Below are 27,623 nucleotides of genomic sequence, written 5' to 3' on the forward strand. Positions count from 1 at the left end.
TTCGTCGATAAAAAAATTTTATTTTTCTTCCGTTATATAACTATACCGACATCTTCAATTTCTTTCCTGCATCCATTTCTGCCAATGTAGATTAATCTCGGTTTAACTTACTTTTCATCTTTTTCGCATTTTCAGATCAAACTAGACAGAGATAAAAAGAGTAGTAAAATAAGTTAAACCGAGATTAATCTACATACGCAGAAATGGACACTAGTCGTGGAAAGCCTAAAACATTATCTACATAACGGTGGAAAGTGAATATAAATTTAACGACCGTTATAATTTCACTTGATATTCCCCTCATTATCGTAGACCTGTACGACAAGGTGGCGGCCGGTCTCGAAGGTAGCTGCGGAAATTTTCTGTACGTAGCGACGGGATTGGGCGCTCTACTAGTGCTGTCGGCCTTTATCATGTGCTACCTGGCATCGCGTCTTCACAACCTGTCCTCGACGGTGCAGCAGAACAAGTCTATCGAGGAGTTGGTCAGGGACCGCACCAGAAAGTATTGCGACACCACGCCCAGCTACACTGGTCGCTCGACTGTACAATAGAGCGACGCGCGATTGAGAGGGGGAGAGAGATGCATAAATCACTCGTATCGAATGCCTCCGCACAAAGTACATACGTCGCGGTAAGTACGACGTACGGATATCGTATCGTACAATTAATGTAACGTTACTTCGAGACTTAGAGTGTTTATTTGCGAGAAGGGGAGGCAGTGTCACATTTACGAGCCACTTGACTCCCCTTCCCTCTTCGAAAACGCCAAGGCACTCGTCCCACTTCTACGATGATGAGATGTATCTTAACTGGTTTCATTACTGATACGGTACGATAGTCGTCGCGCTGCAACTTTGTCGAGGTACGATTCGGAACGGCTGATGCGAGCTCCGAATCAACGTTCGAAACGAGCGAACGACGGCCGCCCACTATGGAATAAAAAAAAAAGTTCTCGCGAGGAGAACGGCGAACCGGTGACTGTGCTTTCCCGTGTAAAACTAAATCAATTTAACGACGAACGTCCAAGAGAGAATAAATTAGGAATTCGTGAGAAGAATCTGTCGTTAAAGCTAGGAGACAAAACATTGTCTGCTTTGTCTTGCAATGTAGATACGGTAGATTACACGATACGACTTCATGAGGAAGCACTTTTTAGTTCTTCTATATAAACACAAGCACACGGAGCTCTCCATTTCTTGCTCAATCACTTTAATTCTAGTAAAGAAAAAATTAAGAAAAATTTCTGCTTATATACGATGGTTAATTTATCACTTATCTATTTGGTCAAGTTTTGTTACCGAACAGTTTGATGAAAATCGCTAAAAATCGAATTATTTAACTAAATCGCGTCTTTTTTTTTTTTATAAAGAATTTTACTCATTAGTTACAATATTCTCCGCGCACATCATGCAATTTCACGATTTGTCGATATTGCTCAAATAAAAAAAAAAACAGTCTCACTACTATGAGTCTCTCAATCGTGCAATGCTATTACGTGACCTGATCAAACGGGCGGAATATCGCTCGTGTAATAGGATAAGAACTTCGCGCCGAATGCGAAAAAACTCGAACGGGACATTTGGGGTGGTTGCACGAATTTATCTCACCTTGTAAATAAACACGAATGCGATTCGCATTTTATAATAAGCTTTTTAACAGTGCAGATGTTTTATACGTATATATTATTACAAGAATCTATATATAACTGTAACGTAACTAAATAAAAGATGTTTTGGAGATAATATGATGAAAATTTCGGTAAGAAAAGAAAAGAACTAATAAGTAAGAAAGAAGAGCCTTCCCAAAGGTAATCTATTTGTCGAATTAATATACATTCAGCTAAGTATGTTAGAACAATTAAAATGCGCCTGTGTTACGTATTTTATAACTCGACATCTCTCTCGAAATTATCCTAAAAATGTCCTAAAGGAAAGATTAGAGTTCTACGTATTTAATAATAATAATAATAATAATAATAATAATAATAATAATAATAATAATAATAATAATAATAATAATAATAATAATAAAATCGTGTGTGTGTGTGAGAGAAAGAGAGAGAGAGCAAGACTAATCACGTAATGACGTGATTCGAATTGGCGATCAATCCGTAAAAGTGACCTAAAAAGCGTAATACATATTATTTACGACTATTGTAGATGTGATCGTGTACAATGACTATTTATTATAAAATAAAAGGTTGAACAATTTTCTGTTTGTGTTTACAATTTTTGTTCAATGTCTTGACTCTTCTGTAGAAAATCGCAAACTGTACAATTTGTTTCTTCCAGCGTAATCTAGTTCAACTGTCGCTACAAGTTTATCGGCGCTAATGCCATCGCCACTATGTTATCAGGTCGATATAGAACCTGTTTGCGTTATATGGGATGTCCCAGATTCTTCGTTCAGTCGCGGATAACTTGTCGACTTAGCCGCCGATCCTTAGTGAAAGCTTGACGATCACAATCGGTCCTCGCGATTTAATATTTTTTTAACGAAGAATGCTGTGACAACTTATCTAGAATATATTTGAACATCTTCGTGTACAACACCGAATGTTACGTATCATGTACATTCCTCACTTCGTCGCAACATTCTTCATTTCTTCACGGACGCAAACAGTTCGAAGATAAACGGTAACTCGATTTTCTGTTCAGTCTATACGACATACGTCGTAAATCTAATAAGTTCTTTGGCTCCGTTGGTATTTTTTGGGGCATACTCGATACTCTAATACCTCGCATTAGAAAATCTAACATCTTAAAATATGCGTAATTTTGTAATTTACTAGATGAACAATGTTTGTTGTTAATTAACTATCCAGTCGGATGTCTTATGGAACCGCGCAGTAAGTATCGCTGTGTAGTAACGATCTCGGTATCGTTAAGAAACATGCGATAGGCATTTGCAAATACTTAGGAACTTCCGATTAATTAGACCGAATCACGAGCCTAGCTCATTTACCTGCATTTAATCTCAACTATTTTATAATCCTTAAATGAAAGACTACAGAATACTCATGTTTACATACTCGCGTTCAAATGTATTTTCGCTAATTAATTAAACGCGCAAAATATTTCGTAAACATAAAGAAACATACACTTCATATTGCACAACAAAAATGGCTTTTCTTTTAAAATCACTACTTCGGTAAAATTTATTCATACTTCACTAATTCAATAAAATTATATTCGTAATTTGTAAAAATATCGAAATTTCGATCGGAATAAATGCTCTAGAGAATCCGGCAAGGATAGAAACGATAGAATGATAAAATGGTACGAAGATTGTCGCACGATGAAAGAGAATAATAGTGAAAAATAGTGTAATTCAACAACTCGATTTGAAAAATATTCTATCTTCGTGTTTCACGTGATGATTTATAAGATAATTGTTTTTTGTTAATTTATAAGATTTTGTCAATTTATAAGATAATAAACATTTTCGATATTTGAATCAAGCAATGACATCACAATGTTCACACAAGAGAACAATAATTACTAAAATCTATATTCAAAAGCTTTGTAACATGCGATATATCTTTGAAACAATTCTTTGCCTTTAGAGATATGTCGTTATATATGTAGAGTGTTCCAGGACTACATTCTATATTCGTGATTAGAAGCCAATATGAATTATTTTAATTTCTATTAAAGAAGTTAAAGAATCAGCTGAAATTAGACTCGAAGTGCAATACAATTTAATAAGCTCATTTTAAGAGCTCAATTTTGTGATATCAAATTTGTCATTTTAATTCAAGAAATCGGAAATCGGAAATACTTGAAACGACTCTCGACTTTTCTATATTTTGTAATTTAGTAACTAATAGAGATTTGTATATTTACATTAATTATAATTTAATTATTTAAATATTATTGTAATAAAACAAAGTTAATATTATAATTACTATTGGTATAAATAAAAGTTATTAATTATAACTTTTAGATTTTGTATCAATTTAGTTCTTTTCAAAGTTGTATTTAAAAAGTTTACTATATCTCTTTTTTAGAAAATTTATTACAAATATAAAAGACATTAATTTCCATTTGTAACCTTAAATACTTTTATTTAAATAAACGTATTTATTGTAAAAAATGAATTAAAAATTGACAAAAATAAAAAGAACGATAGCTCTGGCACACCTTGCATATAAAATGTTCATCTAATTTTACAGTCGTTTATCATTGTGTATCATTTTCCGTATTACAACAAATTAAAACTAGTGCGAATTTCCATATCGCAAATCGATATTTCTAGTATTAATTGATTAATTATAAATATTCATTTTAACTATGTAAGGCATTTCGAAACGATAAATTGAGTATCAATGTGTGACATCATATTTACATATTGACTTTATAAAATCTGATCATCACACATATACATGCGAATGGTGCGGAAAGAAAATAAGACAGATAATTATTCAATCCTGTCATTTTTCTTAGATTCGATGAAGGCTTCGTAAGCGGCAAGCTCTTTTTTCTCCTTCCTTAAATTTCTATCCTCGTATTCCAACCTGCAATTAGACGCTAGATCAACACGTGATAGGAATGCTCACAGTTGTTGGGATATGTGGATGTGTTATCATCGATAAAACTATTGTATTATATATGATGTATCGCGATAAATAAGAGAATGGATTAAAAATGTAACTCAAAAAATACATTGCAATCTGAACGAAATTACATATCCCATCAGAAGCAGTAATGAATGAATGACAACAACAAATTATAGTAAGAAGTAAATAAATATGCGTTTATTGTAAATTGAATAAAAAATACAGAACTGCCAGATTTGTATCCCATCAACGATTGCTTAATAATTGAATAAAGAATACAAAACAACCAGATTTTAATTTTCAACATTTGACATTGTTGAAATTCTTAATAACCGTATAAAGCTCGTTCGGCCTAAAAGGGGGATAAAAAGCAGAATAGGATAAATTAATATCTAATTTTTTCTAACTTTTTGACGTAATTAAAGATGTTTTAATTTGGCAATATTAATTTTACTATAGGTTTAGGTAAAACGAAATAAATATAAAGGAATACATCAGCTCATCATATAAGAGCTTAAATAAAAACATACATAATGACTCAATCAATTTTCAATTAAACATATTAAATAACGCAATCAGTAATTACATATTCAAATAATTATAACACACCTTGTATCATAAATATGAACACAAAGAAATTAAATAAATAATTTAAAATAAAATTTTCAATTTATTTTTACAAAATATGTCTTGTCTTTAAGCAATTGAAAATATTGTTATAAAACAATATATGTAAATTTAATTGATTTCTTCAAGAACATCATAACAAAAAATTTATACATTTTATGATGATACATAATTATGATGATATATAAATAAATAAATTCATCATAAAAATCATAAAAAATCTACAGACTGAAATGTCATAAAAAGTTAATCTCAAAGTTTCATAAAGAAAGTACAAACATGCGTACACATTTGTAAAGATGGAACGTACCTGTGGAGAATGATCCTTTCAATGATTTTTTCCGTTGTCATGTCGTTACCGCTATCTAACAACTTAAATTTATTTTGCCTCTTGGGTTCCGCATACGGATCCGATCCGTCCTCGCAAGGCATTATAGGCGTTTGTCCGTGACACACGACAGATACATTGAAATGTTCCATCAGATTTCTCGTCACTGCATATGGCGCGCCGATTACAACTTCATTAACATACTGCAAATGCAGAAAACAAAATACAATGTGCAAACAAGCTTTATATGATATAACTCGTTTTTCTTATCTCTAGACAGTGGCGTGATTTATTAGATTTTTTCGCTGACCGTAATCTTTTAGAAATTGCGCAGAATACGATTTATATGCATATATTAAATGAGCATACGCGTGGCGTTACATATTAATCTATTTTTCCACATGTTTACTTCACACGGACATACTTATTGAAGATCTCGAATTGACGCAAAAAAGGCTCACCTTACACGCTAACACACTGAGAACCCGTTCGTGAAGATTCATAATGGGATGATTGCCGTATTTATATCGATTAACGGCGGGATCAGTATGCAGACCAACAATGAGGTAGTCTCCCTCTTTCTTAGCGACCTCCAAGAAATCCAAGTGTCCCACGTGGAAGAGATCAAACGCGCCCGCTACATACACGATCTTATCGCTCGGCTGCGGACTCTTGCCGTCGCTGAACTGTATGATTTTCTGCGTGGTTGGCAAGAATTGCGAACAACCGGTCCACGGACTCCGGGCGGTTCGATCCTGGCCCATGCTCTTGCTCGGCTCTCTGTCGACGCTATATTCGTTGTCACCCTGCCGAAAGTGCTGTCGCGTCATCAGTAGCATACGTCCCACGAGATCGGTCGTTGAGACGCCAGCTGTCCGCTGGACTTCTCTGTAATAATCATAAAGCGTCTTAGTGACTATGTTATCTTTTAAAGAACAACTAATCTAATCTTTTAAGAAAAAAAATTTACCTATAACGGCCAGCTGCCTTGACTAAATGATATGTGTCCACACCGTCAGCCGTCATTGTAATATCATCACCGTGAACACAAAAATCACAGTTATATTTATCTAATGTTTCTAACGTAGTAACGTAGGGTGCAGCTTCGACTACTTCGTCTACCCATTTGATGCCGCGCACCATTTTGTACCTGAGAAAAAGAAAATTCAGTCCATCCGTTAGTGTTCGTAGTTATAGAATTTATATGTAATCATTATCGTTACTTTATCGACTTTACTTAATAATTGTTTACAAAAACTTTTATACAGAAATAAATTTGAATTTCGTTATTAGAGTTCAACGCATAATTGTTGTACTCGTAACGGTATCATGTATCTAAACTCGTATGATAACAATCATAAACATTGGCGAAAGTGACTTATATAAACACGACCGTCAAGATAAAATTCTTGCTTTGCAACGTGTTGTATTGTGTTCTTTAGCGCCGCGGTTTTTTTCTACGCAAGTATTGACCTAAAATGTCAAGGTCTTAGCGATAATTTCCTGCCAGGTCTGTGACATGGCATAGCTTTGGAATACTTAATATTTTATATTCAAATGATGATAAATCTCGATGTGAAACTCGTATAAACATCTTTTCTGCTAATGCTTAAAGTGCATTACAACGTGGAAAATCGGAGCACGTAACATTTATCATTATGTAATCATGTTAAGATATAAGAGAGAAATATGTATCGTGCAAAAAGTAGAGAGCACTTGTGTCCATTATGGCATTGCAATTATTCGAGTGAATAAATGTATGGAATTTGTAAGATTGATTAACAGATAATAACCAGTTCTAGAATGACAATCAGAATCGTGGCCGGTCATTAAAGCTTACATGATTTCCTCTAATGAAGCAACAGTCACATACCTTTCTTGCTCGGTAAAGACGGGAGGACCTTTGTGTTTTGTGATTTCTTCATCGTTGTGAACACCAACAACCAGATAGTCACCTAAGGCTTTTGCCTGCCTCAAGGAATTTGCATGTCCAAAATGTACCATGTCATAACTGCAATCAGGATTTTATTTGTACTTAATTTGCGAATTAAAAAAGCGAGAATAACAAAAATGCCAATAAAATTATTTCCAAGTTATAAAAAGAATTATTAGAAAAAAATCTGTTTAATATAATATAAAATTAATAGTTTTTTTGCAAATTTTAATTGTCCAAATTGTTTAATCAAAAATAAAAATTAAATATTATTTTTATTGTAATTATATAAACAATAAATAGACCAAATGCATATCTATTTAAATACATCGTTTATGCATCGTCACCTCATATATGTTTATTTAATTAATTAAATAACATTAAAACCTAAAAATTGCAAACAATTTAGGAGCGTTATTTCTGTTTTCCTTTGCTTACAGCAAAATAAAAGTTGGATTTCAAAAACATTCAATATCATAAATACAATGTATTTATTGAATAATGATTAATAAAAGAGAGAAGTAGTCTCTCTCATTCTCTCTCTATCAACAGACCTCGAATGTAAAATAGCTTCGATAACTATGATATCAGTTGTGCGAGTCGCGATAACATAAAATGCATGATAATACGCTTATAAAATTTCCATCACGTTCGCGAAATTAATGTTAAACAACGTCGTGCAAAAACGTGGGAATTTTAAGAAATGCTTCGTAAACGAAATATTCGGGTCGACAAATGTACGAAAATGTATTCGAAATTAAGGAGAGAAAGAGAGAGAGAGAGAGAGAGAGTCACTTTTAAAAGTAAAATTACTATTAAAAAAAATATTTAAAAGAACATTAAGTTAAAATCGATATATTTAGAGATATACAATTTAATAAGCTCATTTTATATTCATCAACGATACGATTAAAACGCATAGAAACTACGTAAAATATAAACCAAGCTAAAGAAAATCAAGGCCCTGCATTCCGAGGGTCTTGTGCTATCGTAAAAAGAAGGTAAAAGAAAAATAAACCGCTGGCATCACGTATGAAATCACAGGCGATCATGTTTCACGCGCTCCCACAGCTATTATTTTCAAACGCGTCGATAATCGATTTCCGACGATTCGTTCGTAGACGTTGACGGACGGAGGGGAGGCGCACGATTTATCCCCGTTGAGAATGCCAAGTATGCAAACGTTTTATTGAGCCTCGTCGCTCAAGGGCTCGAATCCAACACTATCGGTAGACCGGTTTGTCGCGTTTATCTCTGTCGTTTTATCCGAACCTTTCAAACAAGCCCGCGCTCCAAATTGAGTCACCTGCTCCGGGTGACATTTTTTTCCATTACTAATCAGAGGCGTGGGACATAATTTCGGAGTGCGCGCATTTCTCCATTCGACTAATCCGCTAGAAGACGAAAAAAGAAAGACTAAAAAACGCGGCGCCTTCCACTTTCCATCACTCGTCCATGATAAAACCGATATACATATAAATACAAATAAAACGTTCGCGATTTAAAATGTGAAATGTACACAAAATACAACGAGAACCTTCCTACGATAGAAACCTGTAGCATAAAATAAATGATACATCGGACGAAAGTTAAGAACTCGAGGGAAAGCTAATTCCGGAACGCTTAGGCTTCCGCGCGATTTCACTCGCGTCGGCAGCGCACGGCGGCGACGGCGGCGGCGGCGGCGATGACGACGGGACGGAGGGTTGGACACACACGTATGACCGTGCAATAATATCGATTAATCGTAGTTCTGACGAACGGCACTCGCGGGAAGGGAGAGAGGGAGAGAAGCATGCACATTCATGGGTCCGGATTCCCGCGATCACCATCGTGACACGTCGTCGAGAGAACGATGGGCGATACACGTGTGTGCGCCGCCGCCTCCTCGGCCGGCCGGGCGACGCCGCTCGACGCCTTCAATTCCGTTCGGCGCGCGCGTTTTTTTTTTCCACGTGGAAAGAATCTAATAAACGTCGCTCACCATCCGTCGCACCAGACGCGAACCTCCTTGCGAGCCTGCTCCGTCATGACGAGCGCAACCTCTGGTATTCGAATGCCACTGACACCACTGACTTGTCCCTCTTTCTATCGCGAGTGACGTCCGACGACGGCCGTGTGGGCTGATCGCCGCCGGGAGGGGCGAAAGGGCGGAGGGAAAGAGAGAGAGAGCGCCTGCCACCACACGCGCTTGCTCGCTCGCGAACGCACAACCGCCACCGTACCCGTCGTGAAACCGACTGCGCGCGTCGCCGTTTCACACGTCGCCTTTAAAATCCCGCCGCGTCCCGCGTCCTCGTCGTCCCAGCATTGGCGTCATCGCCGAGTAGGGATAGGGGCTGACGTAACTCTCCGGGGGAGGAAGCTCCGCCGGGCCTCCACGTCGCCGGCGCGCGAAAAATGGCCCTTGTCACCCGAGGAAGACAGCTGGCGCGACAGAGAGGCATCTCGTGCGTCTCGTAATCTCGCAAATGAATTTACTGCTTTTGAATCGTGTATCGAGAGAACTCCCGACTTCAACTCCCATTGTAGTTTATTGATTTAAGCTTCGAATGTCCATCGATTTAGAAAATGTCTGATCAGTGTATTTACCAATGTACATTAATTTCAATTTCTCACGGTTTATTTTTTATCTTTTTCTAGTTTTAAGAATTAGAAAAAATAGAACAAGTTATAAATTGAGATTAATGTTAATTTATAGAAATGGACATAAACGATTTTTTAGAAAGTAAAAAACGAAGATCTTTGATGAAATAAATAACTTCTGTATTATAAACATTTTAGAAGAAAATTTTGTTGAAGTTATTTGTAGATCAATATTTAACAAATATAAAAACATTGCATTTCCGTGATAGATTTTATACATTATATATGTTTTCATATTCTAAAAGTTGTCCTTTTTCTTTGCTTCTTATTTCTTGATTAAATGTTTTACTAATGTAGAGAATTGAGAAAGCTAATTCTCAATTCTCTACAAATAAACGATGATGATATATAGTTAACCGTTAATATCCATTTCTGTGTCAATGTAGATTAAGGTCAATTCAATGTTATTCTCTTTTTTTATTCTGAGAACTAAAAAAGATAGTTATACATATATGTGCACGTATATGTAAATCAAGATTAATCTATATTTGTAGAAATGGATATAACTCCTCTAATTCAAATTTATTAGGAATTATCATTATTTGAAAAATTCTCAAATTTAATTACGTTTTTTTACAGACTCGGTGCTAACAAACATAATAAATTTGATATATGATTTTTCATGTTAAATGCATATATGTATATTCCAAATACATACAATTGCGAATGAACTATCACTATTAATCATGTTTCATCTTTACCTAATTAATTCACACTTATTACAATATTCGGTAGACCAGAAAATTCGATATTATTTAAATACTTATATAACTAGGAAAAAATAATTCACACGATTAGTATTGATAGCCGCAATTATGTGTATTTAATATGATTGAAAAATTGTTGAGTCATCGCGCTCGCCATCTTTTACAAAAGAATACTATTAAACTCGCGACATTTATTGAAAATAATTAGAATATTAAAATCCAATATTTACACTTGGTTCCAATAGTTTTTTCCACAAATATATCATTTTTTATAAAGAATCAATTTGTAACTTATATAATAGATATAATTAAAGTTTGCTTTAACATAATGCAAACAAAGATTTATCATATATTATAAAACAAATCATTCTAGAATTCAAAAAAATAAATAAAATTATATTAAATAATAATCTTATTACTTCTACGTAAAATTCTTTTGTTATTCTATATTGAATTTTACTATATTGAACGATTATATATATCGTTGCGCAACAGAAACAAACGACACTCTATACATTCCAATCACTAAAAATACATACACTCCATGATCCGGTAAATTTAATTGGAGTTAAATTGAAAAGCTCGATTATTGTGGAAAAGCGGACAAAACAATCATAGACACAACAAATATTATATTCCGGTGCGATAAATCTCGACCGAGGAAATGTTTTCATTTGAGTAAAGGGGCAAATTCCGGACTGGATCGTATGATTCTCGATAAGCGGATCGACCAATGAATGAAGCAGACGATCTTCCTCGGCAGTCGACGAAGAGAGATTACTTGTTATCGGCAGTGGCATAATGAAATTGCTTTAGATAGGACATTTGTAGTAAATCTAATATTAGCATATACATATACGCGTGTTATATGACGGCACTCGTGACATCGTGAGTCAGACATCGTCTTAGATAATGTAACTTATCAAAACAATAAGTCTTATTAATACATTGCTCGAATGCCGGTCATAAGCACACGTTTATACACTTTTGAATTTATAACACATATTGGAGAAATCTGTAAATGTGTTTATAATCAAAATAAGTTGCATTACAAATATAAATAAATTTATACTGCGATATAATACGATATCAATAACATAGAAATAAATACGCATGTAAAAGAAATAAATATGCTCAGTGTGTCAAAGATGTCGGAAAAAATCACTCAGCAAAGAGCAACGCCATGTTTTAGCTTTTTATAGTGTCATTTTTGTATTATTTTATTAAATGTACAACGGCAAGTCAATTGAATTGTAATACTATATCATTCGGCGACTATCGCGCGAAACAATTAACTGCCTAAATATATTAAGAAGCTATTCTAAATGTAACACATGTGTGACTTGTATATTTGATAATATTATTGTTACTTAAAACTAATGAAGAATTGACGTGTTCTAGAAAAGAAAAAAGGGAGACGAATGCTCGTGAGAATGTGAGTGTAAATTTTTTTTTGGAACGATTCTCTGCAACTCTGGGCTCATCGGCTCAATCGTTGATCGCTATTATTCCCTCTGGAACGCAGATGGGAGTATTCTGTTACAAATGAGAGAGACATTTAAAGACAAAAGAAATCTTGCGCTGGACATAATTCTTTTTTATTTAAATAATCTTGATCTGTCTCGAGTTTTTTTTAGCTTTCTTTTTTTGCTTTATTATGCTAGAATACCTACATTTGACCGTTCAAAATCAATAGCCGTTTTGTTGTCTGTAGCTGCTTCCACCGTATCCGCTACTGTTCTGGCTGTAGCTATTGGAGCCACCGCCGGAAGTTCCACTCCCGAAGCTGTTTTGGGGGAACGATTTACTGCTCCCATAGCTAGCTCCGCCCATGCCACCTACGTGAAGCATGTACAGCAGCCGTTTACAAGACAATAATTTCAAGCTATGCTATCAAACGTCACAATATAGCATAGCAGCGCAGAAGACTCTTCAAAAATAGGGAAGTGGAAAGAACAGAAGGGCTAAGAATATGGATAAGACTTTATCTGTATTTTACTAATTTAAGAATATTGTGATAACATTTTTCCAAGATGAGACAAATTAAACAAAATTACACAATCAATTTTTTAAATTTTTGAAATGCTGAAAACCCACCGCTACTGCTTCCGGACCATTTGTTGCCGCGATCATTCGCGTTAGCACCGGAAGAGCGGTCGAATCTTCCACCTCTATCTCCCGTGTCGCGTCCTCCACGGGTACCTCGTGAACCGCCTCCGCGGCCTCCGGATCCTCGTCCGCCGCCTCCACCACCGCTACGTCCACCATATCGTCCTCCTAATTATCAATTAATGCATATGAAAAAAATTGTAAACGACGTAAAGAACAGTTCTGTATAATACTGTCATATCTAACACTAGAAGTACTAACATTTTTTACTTACTATAAAAACCAAGCGAGTAAATTGCGTATATATATAAAAAAGATAAACATTTTATAATGATAAAGAAAATTATTGATAAAAAATTAGAAAATTTCTATCTTTTGTACAAAAAATAAAATATTTATCTAAAAAAATAGAAAGTTAATAATAAACGCTTAGTACATCTAGTATTAAATTCTAACGTAACAAAAGAAATAAGTAATGCTCACGTTTATAAACGCCAGGATTCCGGGATAAATCGTATAGTTTCGGATTGACAACTTGTTTGGCCTCTTCTAGAACCTGGATTAAGTCATTAGCCTTATGAGCATTTCCGGGCGTAAAAAAGGCGTACGCAGTTCCTGTACGTTGCGAGCGACCCGTACGTCCAATACGATGCACATAGTCCTCAGAGTTGGACGGATAGTCCAAGTTTATCACAAATTTGACATCCTCGACATCTGCGAGATACATCAAGTTATAATATCGGCACACGAAAAACACTTGTTCCTTTGTGGTTCAATTAACTTATAAAGCGAATAGAATCAAGCATTTTACCAGAACGCTGCCTTTGCTAATGGAATTAAAGAATCTGTGCTCCTGGATTATCATTATCGAGTAATTCTGCACAAAATCTTAAATCTATTATAATTACAAGATGCACGAAAGTGATGAAATTTGTTTTTCTTTTCATCACTTTTTCTTTTTGTTAGCAACATTGCTACATATTCAACATTTTAAAATTATATATTTAAATACAACTACAAAATAAGGAAATAAAATTACCTTAAATAATTTTAAAAATCTATTCCAAGATATTACAATCAAGTATAATAGCTTTAGTTCCATTTGCAATTTGCATATAACATTCAAGTTGACCACAAAGAGCAAGTCTGCATGTAATTACCTGTTTTCGACTAGAGCTGGAAATGTAAATACATTTTTTGGAAATGTAGAGGAATCAGACCTCAGATGGTTCTCATGGAATTCTCGCTTCACGTATTTAGCGAGCTCTACATTTTTATTCTTAGTCAACATTACACCCTTCTCTCCCGCACCAAAGTATGGATCTGTGCTGGTTATTTCGAAATTTGGTCCTTGTACATTGCTTCGGTGATGAGGTTGGAACACCAAGTTGGAGCACCTTGCGTTCTCCACTCAACCCCCACATGTACGTCCCCATCAAATAATTAGCATCAAGAACTACGCGCCGCAATATTGTGAAGATTTCTTCCTACTTTAATGCCATATTAATAATAATTATTAGCAATCGTTACTTCATAATTAATTATTCATCCTAACTTGTTTTGACAATTTAAATTTACGAGTAATATAAATGTTATAAAAATTTCAGAATACTATAGGAAGTGCTTGCGTTTGTACCAAATTCTTATGTGTATGCGAGGTAAAACGCGTCTAAACAATTATTAATAATTGTTTAGAACAATATCACAATTAATGCAGAGCGCGACTTGATGCAATTTGCTATTTCAATCTAACAAATGTATAACCGACAATATCTATCCTTTTCTTTTTTTGTCTTCATGTTACACGCCCTAACATTACAATTTCCATACTTTGGACCGTCGCAGGTACAGAGTGAGAATGTTTTTCGAGTGGCAAGGTGGCCGAGGCACAGCGTTTGGTTAGCTTGTTGCGAGGGGGCGGCGACCAGCAGTCACGCCCCGTTCAATTACATTTTCCAAAGCTAGTTGCAGAGTTCTAAGACTCCAGACTCGCATGTGCCTCTGAAAACACATAGAACAGCACGTTAATACCAGACTGACAGGACTTGTTTCGATCTGAGAGTACAAAATCGGAAGAGATAAGCCTGGCTAATCGCTTACCTGGCTCCTTCATTCTTAAAGCTGAAATATTTTGAGGTTCTTTCTATCACATTGTATCTATCTATCGTATCGTTTAAGAGTTATTCAATGTTACCATTCAAAAATAAAATGCGTAAAAAGATCCGAAAGAACGTCAAAATCCACTTATACGCACTAGCCTATTGTATAATAAAAGAAGTCTTAGAAAAAGTCAACAAAACGATTAACTTATTCCTTCATTAATCGTATCGCTGAAAAGACAATAGTGATGTTAATTGTTCCGGTGCGCTCTGTAATGCGCACTACGCGAAACTTTCCGATTAATTAGTGGGCGAAAAAAAATTAGGATAATTAAAGTAACGAAATAGAAGAGATGTCAATGGCAAAATCAAATTAGGGATATTTAATAACTAGTCGTTCCTGGAATTTCTTAAGAATAATTATCTCCAGCCACACTGGTAAGGAGGTAATGTCAATCAGTCTGGCACATGCCGTTATCCATTGCCACATTACAATACCACGACTTTCACAAATGTGAAATAACCATCGCAGCCTGACCCTTACATCACACCTATATTATCTGCAAATTCCTTACCTAAACCTCTCGCCGCCACATCGGTAGCCACAAGGATGGCAGACCTGCTATTCCGGAACTCTAAAATAACATCTCTTGTATTACCAATATTACAGCTTTGAAAAGCAATACAAGTAATCGCAGATAAGACACAAAACGCTATTTGGCTCGATTCTTTTCTTTCGGCAAGTATAAAGAAATCATTACACAATGTAAGATACTAAGATTTTAAATATTACAAGAGATCTTTTGTTTGTGTAGTTGAAAAATTTTCCAGTTTTATTCATTTAAGTTAACTCTAAATTTAAAAATTTAAATAAAAATTTAAATAAAAATAGCGTTAACATTGACTTATTGTGCATTTGAAAAATCAGTAATAGCACTCACGGTTTAATACATAATCTCTTTCTTGCTGGCTTTTGTCTCCATGAATACCAATTGCTTGCCATCCGTATCTATTAATAGATCTTGTTATATCATCGACTTTCCTCTTAGTTTCCACAAATATTATAGTTTTATTTTCCGGCTCGTTCGAGATCTCTTCCAGCAGTTTCATGAGTTTATTCTCCTTCTCGTATTCTTCGCATACATCCACGATTTGCAGAATATTGTGATTAGCGGCCAATTGCAGGGAGCCAATGTTAATTTGTATGTAGTCCGTTAGAAACTCTTCCGCGAGATTGCGCACTTCCTTTGGCCACGTCGCCGACCACATGAGAGTCTGGCGATCCGGGCGAATTTGTTCTACAATTTTCCTAATTTGTGGCTCAAAACCCATGTCGAGCATCCTATCTGCCTCGTCGAGCACTAAATATGTACATCTACGTAGATTCGTGGTGCCACGCTCCAAAAAGTCTATAAGACGACCCGGCGTCGCGATGCAGATCTCTACCCCACGCTCAAGGTCGCGTGCCTGTGGTCCTTTCGGGGCCCCACCGAAGATGCACGTGTTTCGCACCTGTGAAGACATACCGAAATCCGACGCGACCTGCTGTATTTGCTGCGCTAATTCCCGAGTCGGCGCCAGAATCAGCGCGATAGGTCCGTCATTTCTACTTAGTCTGGGCTGATGATTTATGTGCACGATTGCTGGTAATATGTATGCCAGTGTCTTTCCTGAACCCGTTTGCGCTATACCGACCATATCTCGGCCGGATAGGGCGATAGGCCAGCCTTGTGCCTGAATCGCGGTGGGCTCGCCAAATCCTTGTCTACGTATCTCATTGAGAACGTAGTCTGGAAAACCACCCTCTTCGAAATAAATATTGGGACCCGGAACGTTAGCCCCCTTCACAGTGATCTCTTTATCGGAACGATATGCCTCCACAACGTGAATACTCCGCGCCATCACGTTCGGATGCGGCTGGTAAAAGTCTTTTCGGAACTGCGGCAGAGTGCTCATGTCCCATCGTGGTTTACGTAAACGCTCTCCAGGTTGTCGATTCTTAAAGTTATTGTTCCCGAAGCTGTCTCGGTTTCCGCTGCTGCTGAACCTACTGCCGCCTCCGCTGCCTCCGTCGCGCCCGCCGAATCGGCCGCCTCCACCTCCGCGCGCACCACCGCCGCCGCCACCACCGCCTCCTCGTCTGTCGGAACGTTCACGTTCTCCGTATGCCCTTTTTCAAACAAAAATAAAACAAACATTAAATCTCGATATTACAACTTTCTGTAAAAGAGACAAAAAAAGCAAACCCATCATTTACTTTAAAAGTCACAAGTGTAAATTATATTTCTTTTAACTGTGTTTAGATAAATACATAATTTTAATTGCTATATATACTTGTATTAAAAAAATATAATTATTAAATGCTATATATACTTGTATTAAAAAAGTATAATTATTAAATGTTGACAAGAAGCCAGTTGTGCTTTCAACAATAGCTAGTAATTAACTATTGAGGAAACTCATAGGTCAAATATTTTTCTTATCAGAACTTTTTGTACTTTTATCTATTCTTTTTTCTCTATCTTATATATTTACTCATTTTAAATGTAAGAAATATAATGTAGCATAGCTACAAAAACATCTATCTGTAAAGCTATGATAGATTCTAGTATTTTTACTCTATAAGTTTTTATATAATTATTTTTACCGCAATGTAAATTATTTTTAATCTCGATATAACTCATTTTTTACCTTTCTTAAATTAAAACAAATAAAAAACAAGAGAGTAAGTTAGAGATTAAAATTAACCTTTACGATATAATATAAAAAAAGGTTATCTTATTGGCTTGTTCATGGACTGACTCTCGTCAGACTGCTTTTCATCTGTTTAAAATAATTATAAAATCTCTAAAAATTCATAAATATACAAGTTTCTAAATCAACAAATGTCTATTTGCAAAAAAAAATTTACAATTTGATAATCTGAAATTTCGAGAAACTTTCATGTATAAAAATCATTAAAACACGAAATATCTGTAAGGTTAATCTTAAGGTTAACTTACATTCGTAGAAATTATTCTAAAAAAAAAAAAATTATCAAATAGATTAGTCAATTTATATTAATAAAAATGGATATTAATTAGTCGGAGGGAGAGAAAATTTTAACTCTTTTTCCCTCTCTGTCCAGAAATTTTTTAATCCAGCATGGAAGGAATTTATCGCGTAAGCGAAACGTTAGGCTTATGTAACATGGTTCGCTTATTCTTTCTAATTTCCCAACGATATATCTACAATTATGCATCATTGAAGTTAATTGCACGTTCATGTAACTTCCTATCCCTCCCCTCTATCCTCTTTCCTCGATGAATTTCGGTGCACAAGAAAACCGCGTGGTCGGCGACGCTCTCACGCGTCTCGAGCCTGATCGAGAGAAAATGTTCCAAGATTTTCTTTCCTCCCGTTACTGATATGACGAAAGTGCAAGAGGCGATCCACGGAAGGATCTCCTGCTCCAAAAGGAGATTCTGAGTCGCGAGATTTCGTTCGGTATGCGTATCACTCAGTCTGAGATTCCGTCTCGAGATCGTCGAGATCTTCGTCACGAATTCCAGCGACTCGCGATCGCCGAAGGCACGACAAAGGATCTCGTTCGCAAAATGGCGTACAAGCGTGATCGGGCAAGTAGCGGAACGTTAAACGTAAGAGGGACAAAAACGAGGGCGAGATTTGCCTTGCGTCGTTTCGCGCGTACTTACATTGCAGTAGGCGGGAATGTGTCGTTGTCCTTCGTGCGATTTCCTGGGTCGTTACCGATAAATCGAGAAGTCCGGGCCGGGCAACAAGAACACGTCCACCCGTTAACAGGACAGCCAGCTGAAGGACGAGCGGAGCGAGGGACGAAGTGTCGGCGTCACGGTGTCATGGTGGCCGGCGAGAAGTAGTCCCTCCGCGAGTCGCGATCGTCGTCCGCGGTCACGATCCTCGACGGTCACGCGCTCCTTTCGCGAAAAACTCGTCGTTTGACAGATAATTCGGCGATTTGTGAAAAATGATATGCTCTTTCGATACCCGCGATAACGAAAATACAGGGAACCGGAATAAAAGACCAAAGAGTGTTCTATGCCGGAACTGAAAGTTAGGCACGAATAAATCTTCAGCGCCATCACATTCATGCTGTAAAACTAAATGAGAGTTGCGCGAAATTCGAAATAATGCGTTCACCTTTGTAGGAAATTAATATCGAATTTTTTTACATAAAATAAAGAAAAATTAAATTAAAATTTGAGTGTTTATAAGTACAAATTGGTTTACTTAAAAAACTAGAACTAAATTATTATGTATGTTGCCTACAGGTTTTTAATCAATTTGACAATTAAAAACAAAAAACCAATATCTCGCTAGATAAATATGAATTATACAATTTTATGCAATTTTATTATCTCTCCTTATGTATACAAATTAAATAATAATGCAGATTTATCGCAGAAAAAATCGTTAGTTTGCTGTGCAAAATAATTGGTTTTTTTTACGTTTAACAGTAGTTTATTGGTAGTAGGAATATAAGGAAGAATTTTGGCTGCTTCCAAGAAAGTCAAAATTTACTTTATTAATTATGTAACATAGATTCACACAACAATGACACACGTCAATATTCTTTTTCTTAGACTTCAGCAGTCAAAGAATCACAGACATTAAAGAGAAAAAGTTATTAGTCAATCGTTGATATCACATATAATTAAAAATAACTGACAAATTATATGCAATCAATTATCTATCTAATAGCATTCGATTGTAAGTATTAGTAAACGTCGGTATAAACGAAGTTAGCTTATAAAGCTTACTTGATACTTCGATACGTATCGAAAACTTACGTAAATATTGTGGTGAACGAAAAGTTCGGCATATAATTTGCTAAACAATTTATGTTAAGTGTCAATCAATTATATGGCTAATCGTCATTTTGTAGACAGATTTTTAGCATAGATCAATATTTACTTGTCCTTTCAATTAAATTTGTTATAAGATTGCATGCTTATTGAGAATTTTCATAATTAAAAAACAAATATATTAATATTTATATACTCTATATCAATTGCACTTTTTTTCCACAGACTCATTGACAAATTTTTATCACATTTCCTTAGTTCCTTACAATGCAATTAAATTGTTTTGTGTGTGTGTGTGTGTGTGTGTGTGTGTGTGTGTGTGTGTGTGTGTGTGTAATTTAAAATTTAATTTAAGTCTGGACGGATAAAAATAAAATGAGATGACAATATATGTTACATTATCAAGATATAAAGATTAAACGAATGACTAATAATTTTTAACAGTCTTTAAAAAGGAGTATACTTGAAAATTGTTAGGAAATTTATTTGTAGAAAAAAATAGTAATAGCAGAATAAATTGAATAGTTTTAATTAAAAAAGTAAAGTAATTATCTTTAATTTAAATATTGCACACTAGCGTGATGCAAGTACGTCCAAGTACCTTACCTATTCTTCTTTCCAAACTTTTTTTGTTTAACAAAAATATTTCTGCTAATATAATTTTTGCTCAGCAAAATATAATATGCTATAAATGAGACTAAATCAGCACAATAGGTACTGCTGCTTATGATAAAATTCTGTTACGTTTCACAAAATTTGTAAGTGAAATGCCTAACTATTATAAAATAAAGCTTAAAATTGTTTAAAAAAATACTTGAGCTTTTCAAAGTGATGACATTCTAACACTATATAAGAATTTACATTTTTCTGCTTTAATGTATTACATTCTTTTGTGTTAAATATTAGCTAACATATTTTAAGTGAGAGTAACTTGCAAAATTAAAATTACAATACAAAGTCACAATTGCATTGAAGTCATGTCAAAGTTTCTTTGGTTTTACTCTCGCTGCAAATATAATATATATGCATAAAATAGACGGATAAAAATTACATATATATTCAATAAACTTTTAAAATTGGTAACTTGCAAACATTAGTCGCGGTCATTATTCACTTGATAGTATCACTTAATAACAATATACTATCGTCTCAACATTTTCATGCTGATGTTTATTATGCCGCATAACTCATCATACTTTTAATGTTCGTTTTCTACATGTACGTCCTTTTTATAGCCAATATATAACTTTAACAAGCGCCTATCTGCATCGTGTCAAATCTCACTATAACTAAACATGACACATTTTACATAATCGAATCATTACATGCTATCAATCATCATTAAAAACGGAATTAATAAGTTGTGTTTCTATATGGATAACCACTCCCGTAATTATCGCCTCCTCCGTAATTTTGCGGCATACCTCCCTGTCCGTAGCTCCTTTGTGTATTATATCCGTATGTCGTATTCTGGCTTGTAGGAGTATTTTGCTTCATATTATTATAATTACTATAATCCGATCCTGGATAAAGGCTCGAAGAAGGCTGATAAGAAGTTCCGCCTCGAGCAAACTTTCCTCTTCTTCTTGCCGAACCGCCGCCTCTTCCTCTATCATTATTGCTTCTTCGGCCGTTGCTCCTTTCATCATTACCACCAGAAGAACCACCGAAACGTTTCCCACCTTGCCATAATAATATAGATATGAAATATATGAAACAATAACTAACGATAATTTGTATGTACTACAATCGAATGTCTGTAAAAAACAAACTTTTCCTTCTTTATTCTTTCACATTTGCCGTATAATTTGGGTGATAGTTTATTTTATGCATATCATTAGAATAGAAATATTGACAAAATTGTGTAATATACAACATAGACATTTTGACTGTACATGGAAACATACTTCTGCCGCCGAAGTTTCCCGCCTTAGCCATCTCTGCCATTTCACTGAGACGCGGATTGACATTTTGCCCAGCCTCTCGTAAAACTTCTATCAAGTCTCCAGCGTGCTTTATATTATGAGTCGTGAAAAATGCATATGCTGTTCCGGTCTGCCACTTACGTCCAGTTCGACCGATTCTATGTATGTAATCCTCCGACGAAGATGGATAATCGAAATTTATCACAAATTTCACATCATCCACATCTGTGAAGTAATAGTCATGAAAAATGTTGTTGATAATATTGATGAACAATGATTATAATACTATATTTTTCTTAATAAAAAGTATATACCATTAAAAAATCTGTATATACAAGTTATTATCTTAGAATTTCTTTTAAATTCAAAAAAACTAAAACTAAATTGATATTTTTTGCATTATTCTACCTTTTTAACTTATTAATGCTTGTGTTTATGCACATTGATCAAATCGTTTAAATGAAAAGATAAAAAAATGTATTTCTGTATGTTAAATAACTTGAACACAGATTAGATACGTATGACATACATAATACATTGGGCAAGAGATTATTGATATTAATTTTCAGATAATACAAATTTAAACGCCTACCTTTTGTTTTGAAATTCCGATGTTAAATCAGCAAGAATGCCCCTGTTTGCTTTTAAAGTGGGGCAATTCTGGTTGCTTTCTTATGGTAATATACTGGCGGCCTTTTAGAGATTAGACAGACACAGCGGTTGTGTCTGGTTTGGGATAAAGGCAGCAATTTAAGGTTTAAGCCTGAGTGTATTAGTTTTGTTAGGCACTATATGATAAATTCTTACAATTAAAAAAGAGGCACTGGATAACAAATTTAGAAAAATTGCACTTTGTGAGTTTTCGTATTGAGGTTGCAAGTTACATTTACAAATTTATTACTTCATATATAAAACCTTGCTTAAAAGAAATTTAATTTTTTTAATTACTACTAATAATTAATATTACTACACATGTATCATGACTATCTGATCGTGTTATCCAATTATAGTTTTTATAAATGTTCTTTTCATGAGGAGCAGGACATCTCTACTTCTGTATTTTTTGTAAGAAAAACATTATAAAAAATAAACTATTGTTCCTTTTGATACTTTGTGCAAGTTAAAAGATGCAAATATTAGAGAATAATGCATCAATAATTGTTATAAAATTTATGTTGCTATTTCATAATAAGAAAATTTGAACATAAGTTAAGTTGCATACAAATTTAGCTTTCCATTTCAAAATTCTTATAATATATAAGCAAAGAAAAATAAAATAATCACTGTGTCTGCCCAATACTGGCAGTACACTGCGTTGAGTTAGGGTACTCTGTGCCTCTGAAAAAGAAAAGCAGACAGACTTAGTGGTAGCTTGTGTGCATTTTAAGAACCTTACTCTTACATACATATATCATTATAGAAAAATTAATAAAATTCTCATTTCAACATAGAAACTAGTAACATATACTAATATTTAATACGGTCATAAATCAAACATTCAAGTAACAAAAAAATGCTTCTAGAATTTATACATAAAAATAAAAAATAAAGATTTATATATAGATAAGTATGAGTGGATTTACAACATTAAAAAATAAAAATGGGTTTACAAAATTATTTAAAGAATTGTTTAATACGCATGTAATTACAAAACAAAAAATTGCATGTAAAAAGACATAGACCACATGAGAAACATTATCAATTTTATAATACATGGCTCTACGATACAGTCAAAACAAATATGATAAAAAAGTCCCAATGCATCACACACTGCTACGTACACAGCTGTCGGCTGACCTTATTCTAACAACGCATCATCTGGCTAATCCAATAAGTGTTGCCAATATCCAATTTAACCGTGACTCTTTTAGTGTTTCATTTCTACACCAAAGCATAACTGACTAAAATTTTTTACGTACCCAAACCTCTAGCCGCCACGTCCGTTGCCACTAAAATCGGCACTCTTCCATTCCGGAATTCTTGTAACACGTGATCCCTTTCCTGCTGGTTTTTGTCACCATGAATACTCATAGCTTGCCATCCCTCACGTCTAATATTCTTCGTGATATCGTCGACTTTACGTTTGGTTTCCACAAATATGATAGTTTTATTCTCTTTTTCAGTACCGATCTCTTGGAGCAATCTGTACAGCTTTGAATCTTTTTCATGTTCGTGACAAACATCAATGATCTGAGTAATGTTGTGATTGGCCGACAAAGTCAGAGAGCCGATATTGAGATGAACGTAATCCGTCAAGAAGTCCTCCGCGAGCGCACGAACTTCTTTAGGCCACGTTGCTGACCACATTAACACTTGCCTATCGGGCCGTATTTGTTCAATAATCTTTCGTATCTGAGGTTCAAATCCCATATCTAGCATGCGATCGGCTTCATCGAGTACTAAATAAGTACACCTGAGAAAAGTAAAAGAAACAAAATCATATTTAGATAATTCTAAATTTAATTAAACTAATATAATCAATTTCCGATATAGAGATAATTTTACTGAGATTTTAGAGTTATACATACCTATATAAGTTTGTAGTTCCTTTTTCTAAGAAATCTATGAGTCTACCTGGCGTAGCAATGCATATTTCAATGCCTCTCTCCAAATCGTGCGCCTGTGGTCCTTTCGGAGCCCCACCAAATATACATGTATTTTTTACAGCTGCCGTATCCCCAAAACTATTAGCTACTTCTTGAATTTGTTGAGCTAATTCTCGGGTTGGAGCTAAGATCAAGACAATTGGACCATCACCACTGCTTATGCGTGGTTGATGTATGATATGCACAATTGCAGGTAAAATGTACTGGAAAAAAAAATCTATTACACATACATATATTTTTTGAATGTTATATATCAAATATATTTTTAACATTTTATTTAAATTATAGAAAGTGTATATGTAAAGTATTTACTGAATTAGACAAATGGGAGTAAAATCCAGATAAACATTTTTTAAACATTCTAAAGTTTTCATTTGTTAAGTAATAAATATACACACATATATTTATTAAATAATATTATATATTATTTCTAATTTTGCTTACTCCAAGTGTCTTCCCAGAGCCAGTTTGAGCGATTGCAACAAGATCTCTACCACTAAGGGCGATAGGCCATCCTTGAGCTTGAATAGGAGTAGGCTGTGAATATCCTTCTTTACGAATACTCTCCATTATGTATGGTGGAAAGTTTCCCTCCTCAAAAGATTGTATGGGATTAGGAACATGTTCACCTTTCACAGTTATTTCTGCGTTCTCTCGAAATCGATTCACCTCTTCATTAGATCTAAATCAAAATTAAACTCATGAGCTTATTACTTTTTATTGACCTTATTTCATACTGAATTTAATATTATTAGTAGTACTAGTAATATACCTGTTCCGGACCGCGGGATGCTCTATATAAAAATCTTTGTGCAATGGTTCCAAAGTACAAAGATCCCAGTTTACTCTTTTCAGGTTGCCCCCATGTTGCTTCCCTTTTAATCCTCCTCGCACATTATTGGCATTTCCTCTACTAGGTGTGCCAAACCTGCTAGCAACATGTCCAATATCATTACTGCCTCTGCCAGTACCTATTCCTGCCTTGACAGTACCGCCATGATGGCCCTTACTCTGGTCTCGGTCACGATTAAACCTAGAAATTTGACCATAATTTGTAAAATACATTTTCACAAATAAAATATACTATCTCTATCTAACAAAGTATTTGCTTCCCTAATAAAATTAAAAGTTTAACTTGTTTCAATGTAATTTTTTTTATAATAAAAATTGTTTGGAGAATGAAGACAATATAATAAATATAATAACATAATTTCTATACCCCTTTTTAAGTACAAACTGATCCAAGATATTAATTTAATAAAATATACTTGTTAAATAAAAATTCCAAGTTGAATCTTATCTTAGTATAAGCTTTCATAAATAAGAAATACTCAATATGAAATAAAAGATATTGGACAATATAATAAATATGACACAATTTTTATATTATTTTAATATAAATTGATCTAAAACATTAATCTAATAAATTAGGCTTTCCTAATAAAAATATTTTAAATTTAGTTTGGCTTATTCTTATTATAAGCTTAGAAATTTAATACCTGAATAAAAACTACCTGGGTATAAAAAATACTGAATGATATATAGTAAATATAATGGCATAATTTATGTCTTGTTTTAAAACAAACTAGTCTAAAATATAAATTTAAAAAGATTTAGAATTATATTATCATTATAAACAAAAAAAGTAAACAATAAATAGACTGATCCATTTTCGATTAAATATCTACATTAGACTCAATGTCTCTTTATCCTTTTATTTGATGCTTTTTATCAAAATCTATTAAGAACAGTAATTTTATATTATTTCTCCTGTTTTTTTCTTTTATACACATAGAGAATGATGCATTTTACATCTGTGGAGTGCCATCGGTCTTGAACATGGAGATGAAATAGAAATAAAAGCAGACTGTGAATAAAACCATGATAAAAACTTATCACAGATTGGCTCAATCGTGTCCGCGAGCGGACAAGGGTGAAAAATCAATTTCCAAGTGGTCAATAACAGCCACTGTTATCGATTGATGTCCGCTGAACGGGACGGGACGGAATAGGCCGTGTCGCACGAGGGGCGTTTGTTTCTTAGCGGAGAACCTCGCGGACGTTTCACAGGTCCCGGAGGATGACTCGTCGTCAAACGTGATCGATTCGTGAGGCGCATGACATTGTCATCGCGTACTTACATTGAGAAACCTGGATTTCCTCTTAACGATGGAGAACGGACGGCTTCAAAAAGATCCCGGATCGACGTCGACATGCAATGTCGCGCTCGACGGATGACAGCGGCCGGTTGCGAGTCACTCCTGGGAGATCACCTTAGCGCGGGTTCCTACGATCTCGTGTCCCAGGACTCAGTCGACCACGCGAGAAGTTGCACCACGGATTCGGGAGCAGCACTAGGAAAGTCGTGTCGCCCGCCACCGGCAATCCGGAATTACCGGAAACGAACTTCCGCAAGTAGTTCCGCGTTCCGGTCGTTGCCGTGGCAACCGCGGCGGAGGGATACACGGCAAATCTTGCCTGTCTCTGCTCTGAGAAAGAAGAGCGGGGGGAGGAAAATTTCCCCCCCTCTCTCATCCTCCCAGCGTCCACGTCACCACCAGAATCCATACTCCACGATGATCCCCGACGAGCCACGACAATTCCCGATCGCGAGAGAAATGGCGGCGTCCGTGCCGGTGTACGACCGTGTACGTCATGCAAAATGCAACGCAAGGCAACGTAAGGTGAAGATTCGATCCGAAGAGGAATAACGTTATGCCACGAAGATTGACAAATGTGCACGTGAAATGAAAGAAAAAAAACGTCCGACTATATAATCTTCACGTCGCATGATTCGTTCTATCAAATCACGCTCATGAAAAGTTAAAACTCCTGGTGAGAGAAATTTGAGGTAAAATAATTCTTCGCAGGATATTTCGACATTTATTCAAATTTATATTGATATGCATGTGTCTAATTTTGTATGTGAGTAATCCTGAGATTTCAGTGTAATAATGTAAATCATGTAACATTCCACATAATTACGTGTAAAATGATTTTAAATAATAAAGTCGAGAACTTTCATTGCGAGTAATCCTTAATAATCTGAACATCGAGGATATGTTCTGCAAAACGAAAGATTTTAGAATGTCCAAAAATCACTACCCACGTCAAATTATTTTTCAATTATTTCACATAATTAGGGAATCACAATTGCATGACAAATCGGTACTTTTAATACAACCAAAAGAGAGCTGTTTTTTTGTAGTAAAACCTTTCCATACTTGAATTAAAACAGATGTAAAAAAAGGCGCAG

The 27,623-nt window shown here is 35.0% G+C and overlaps 4 protein-coding genes and 1 long non-coding RNA gene across 8 annotated transcripts in view; 2 read left to right on the forward strand and 3 right to left on the reverse strand.

Moving 5' to 3' along the window:
- LOC105829244 overlaps positions 1-2,216 on the forward strand; it is a 17,120-nt gene extending 14,904 nt beyond the window's left edge. The window contains exon 6 of the mRNA XM_036292281.1: positions 313-2,216. Coding sequence (XP_036148174.1) covers positions 313-554 — 242 coding nt within the window. The 3' untranslated portion in view covers positions 555-2,216. The remainder of the gene's footprint in view (positions 1-312) is intronic.
- On the reverse strand, positions 2,160-9,660 carry LOC105829253 (ethanolamine-phosphate cytidylyltransferase). Of its 4 annotated transcripts, none has more exons than XM_028193189.2 (6): positions 9,434-9,659; positions 7,390-7,527; positions 6,487-6,666; positions 5,978-6,404; positions 5,499-5,719; positions 2,160-4,532 (listed from the first exon to the last, which is right to left on the reverse strand). In XM_028193189.2, exons 1-6 carry the CDS (start codon positions 9,478-9,480, stop codon positions 4,526-4,528), a joined length of 1,020 nt encoding a protein of 339 aa, XP_028048990.1. In that variant the 5' UTR covers positions 9,481-9,659; the 3' UTR covers positions 2,160-4,525. The 4 variants fall into 4 exon arrangements, with proteins under 4 accessions (XP_028048990.1, XP_012523416.1, XP_036148176.1 ...); XM_012667962.3 differs by having other exon boundaries at positions 2,160-4,519; positions 9,434-9,658; XM_036292283.1 differs by lacking the exon at positions 9,434-9,659 and adding an exon at positions 8,987-9,418 and having other exon boundaries at positions 2,160-4,519.
- LOC114255188 lies at positions 9,567-23,081 on the forward strand. The gene is made up of 3 exons (XR_003626480.1): positions 9,567-9,697; positions 14,137-14,139; positions 23,068-23,081. It is a non-coding gene; the product is annotated as an uncharacterized LOC114255188 (long non-coding RNA).
- LOC105829255 (ATP-dependent RNA helicase dbp2) lies at positions 11,808-18,856 on the reverse strand. Its single transcript, XM_012667968.3, has 7 exons — positions 18,706-18,856; positions 15,952-17,180; positions 15,586-15,645; positions 13,395-13,625; positions 12,900-13,079; positions 12,476-12,640; positions 11,808-12,338 (listed from the first exon to the last, which is right to left on the reverse strand). Coding segments are annotated over exons 1-6 (1,851 nt in total). The 5' UTR covers positions 18,708-18,856; the 3' UTR covers positions 11,808-12,338; positions 12,476-12,491.
- LOC105829246 (ATP-dependent RNA helicase dbp2) lies at positions 19,531-26,645 on the reverse strand. Its single transcript, XM_012667953.3, has 7 exons — positions 26,509-26,645; positions 25,140-25,400; positions 24,812-25,049; positions 24,290-24,570; positions 23,681-24,174; positions 21,744-21,986; positions 19,531-21,518 (listed from the first exon to the last, which is right to left on the reverse strand). The coding sequence occupies exons 1-7, from the start codon at positions 26,580-26,582 to the stop codon at positions 21,190-21,192; spliced, it is 1,920 nt and encodes a 639-aa protein (XP_012523407.1). The 5' UTR covers positions 26,583-26,645; the 3' UTR covers positions 19,531-21,189.
- Between the last annotated feature and the right edge of the window lie 978 nt (positions 26,646-27,623).

Source organism: Monomorium pharaonis, chromosome 9 (genome assembly GCF_013373865.1).
Source record: "Monomorium pharaonis isolate MP-MQ-018 chromosome 9, ASM1337386v2, whole genome shotgun sequence".
Classification (NCBI taxonomy): Eukaryota; Metazoa; Arthropoda; class Insecta; order Hymenoptera; family Formicidae; genus Monomorium; species Monomorium pharaonis.

Coding starts and splice junctions, on each gene's coding strand:
- LOC105829253 (XM_012667962.3), bottom strand. CDS start 9,480: ATGACGGAGCAGGCTCGCAAGGAGGTTCGCGTCTGGTGCGACGGATG. Junction 7,528..9,433: donor CGCGTCTGGTGCGACGGATG/GTGAGCGACGTT, acceptor TCCTGATTGCAG/TTATGACATGGTACATTTTG. Junction 6,405..6,486: donor AAGGCAGCTGGCCGTTATAG/GTAAATTTTTTT, acceptor TGATTATTACAG/AGAAGTCCAGCGGACAGCTG.
- LOC105829255 (XM_012667968.3), bottom strand. Junction 13,626..15,585: donor TGTGGCGGCGAGAGGTTTAG/GTAAGGAATTTG, acceptor TGTATCTCGCAG/ATGTCGAGGATGTCAAATTT. Junction 13,080..13,394: donor GAATCCTGGCGTTTATAAAC/GTGAGCATTACT, acceptor ATTGATAATTAG/GAGGACGATATGGTGGACGT.
- LOC105829246 (XM_012667953.3), bottom strand. CDS start 26,582: ATGTCGACGTCGATCCGGGATCTTTTTGAAGCCGTCCGTTCTCCATCG. Junction 25,401..26,508: donor GGAAATCCAGGTTTCTCAAT/GTAAGTACGCGA, acceptor TCAAATTTCTAG/GTTTAATCGTGACCGAGACC. Junction 21,519..21,743: donor GGGAAACTTCGGCGGCAGAA/GTATGTTTCCAT, acceptor TATTATGGCAAG/GTGGGAAACGTTTCGGTGGT.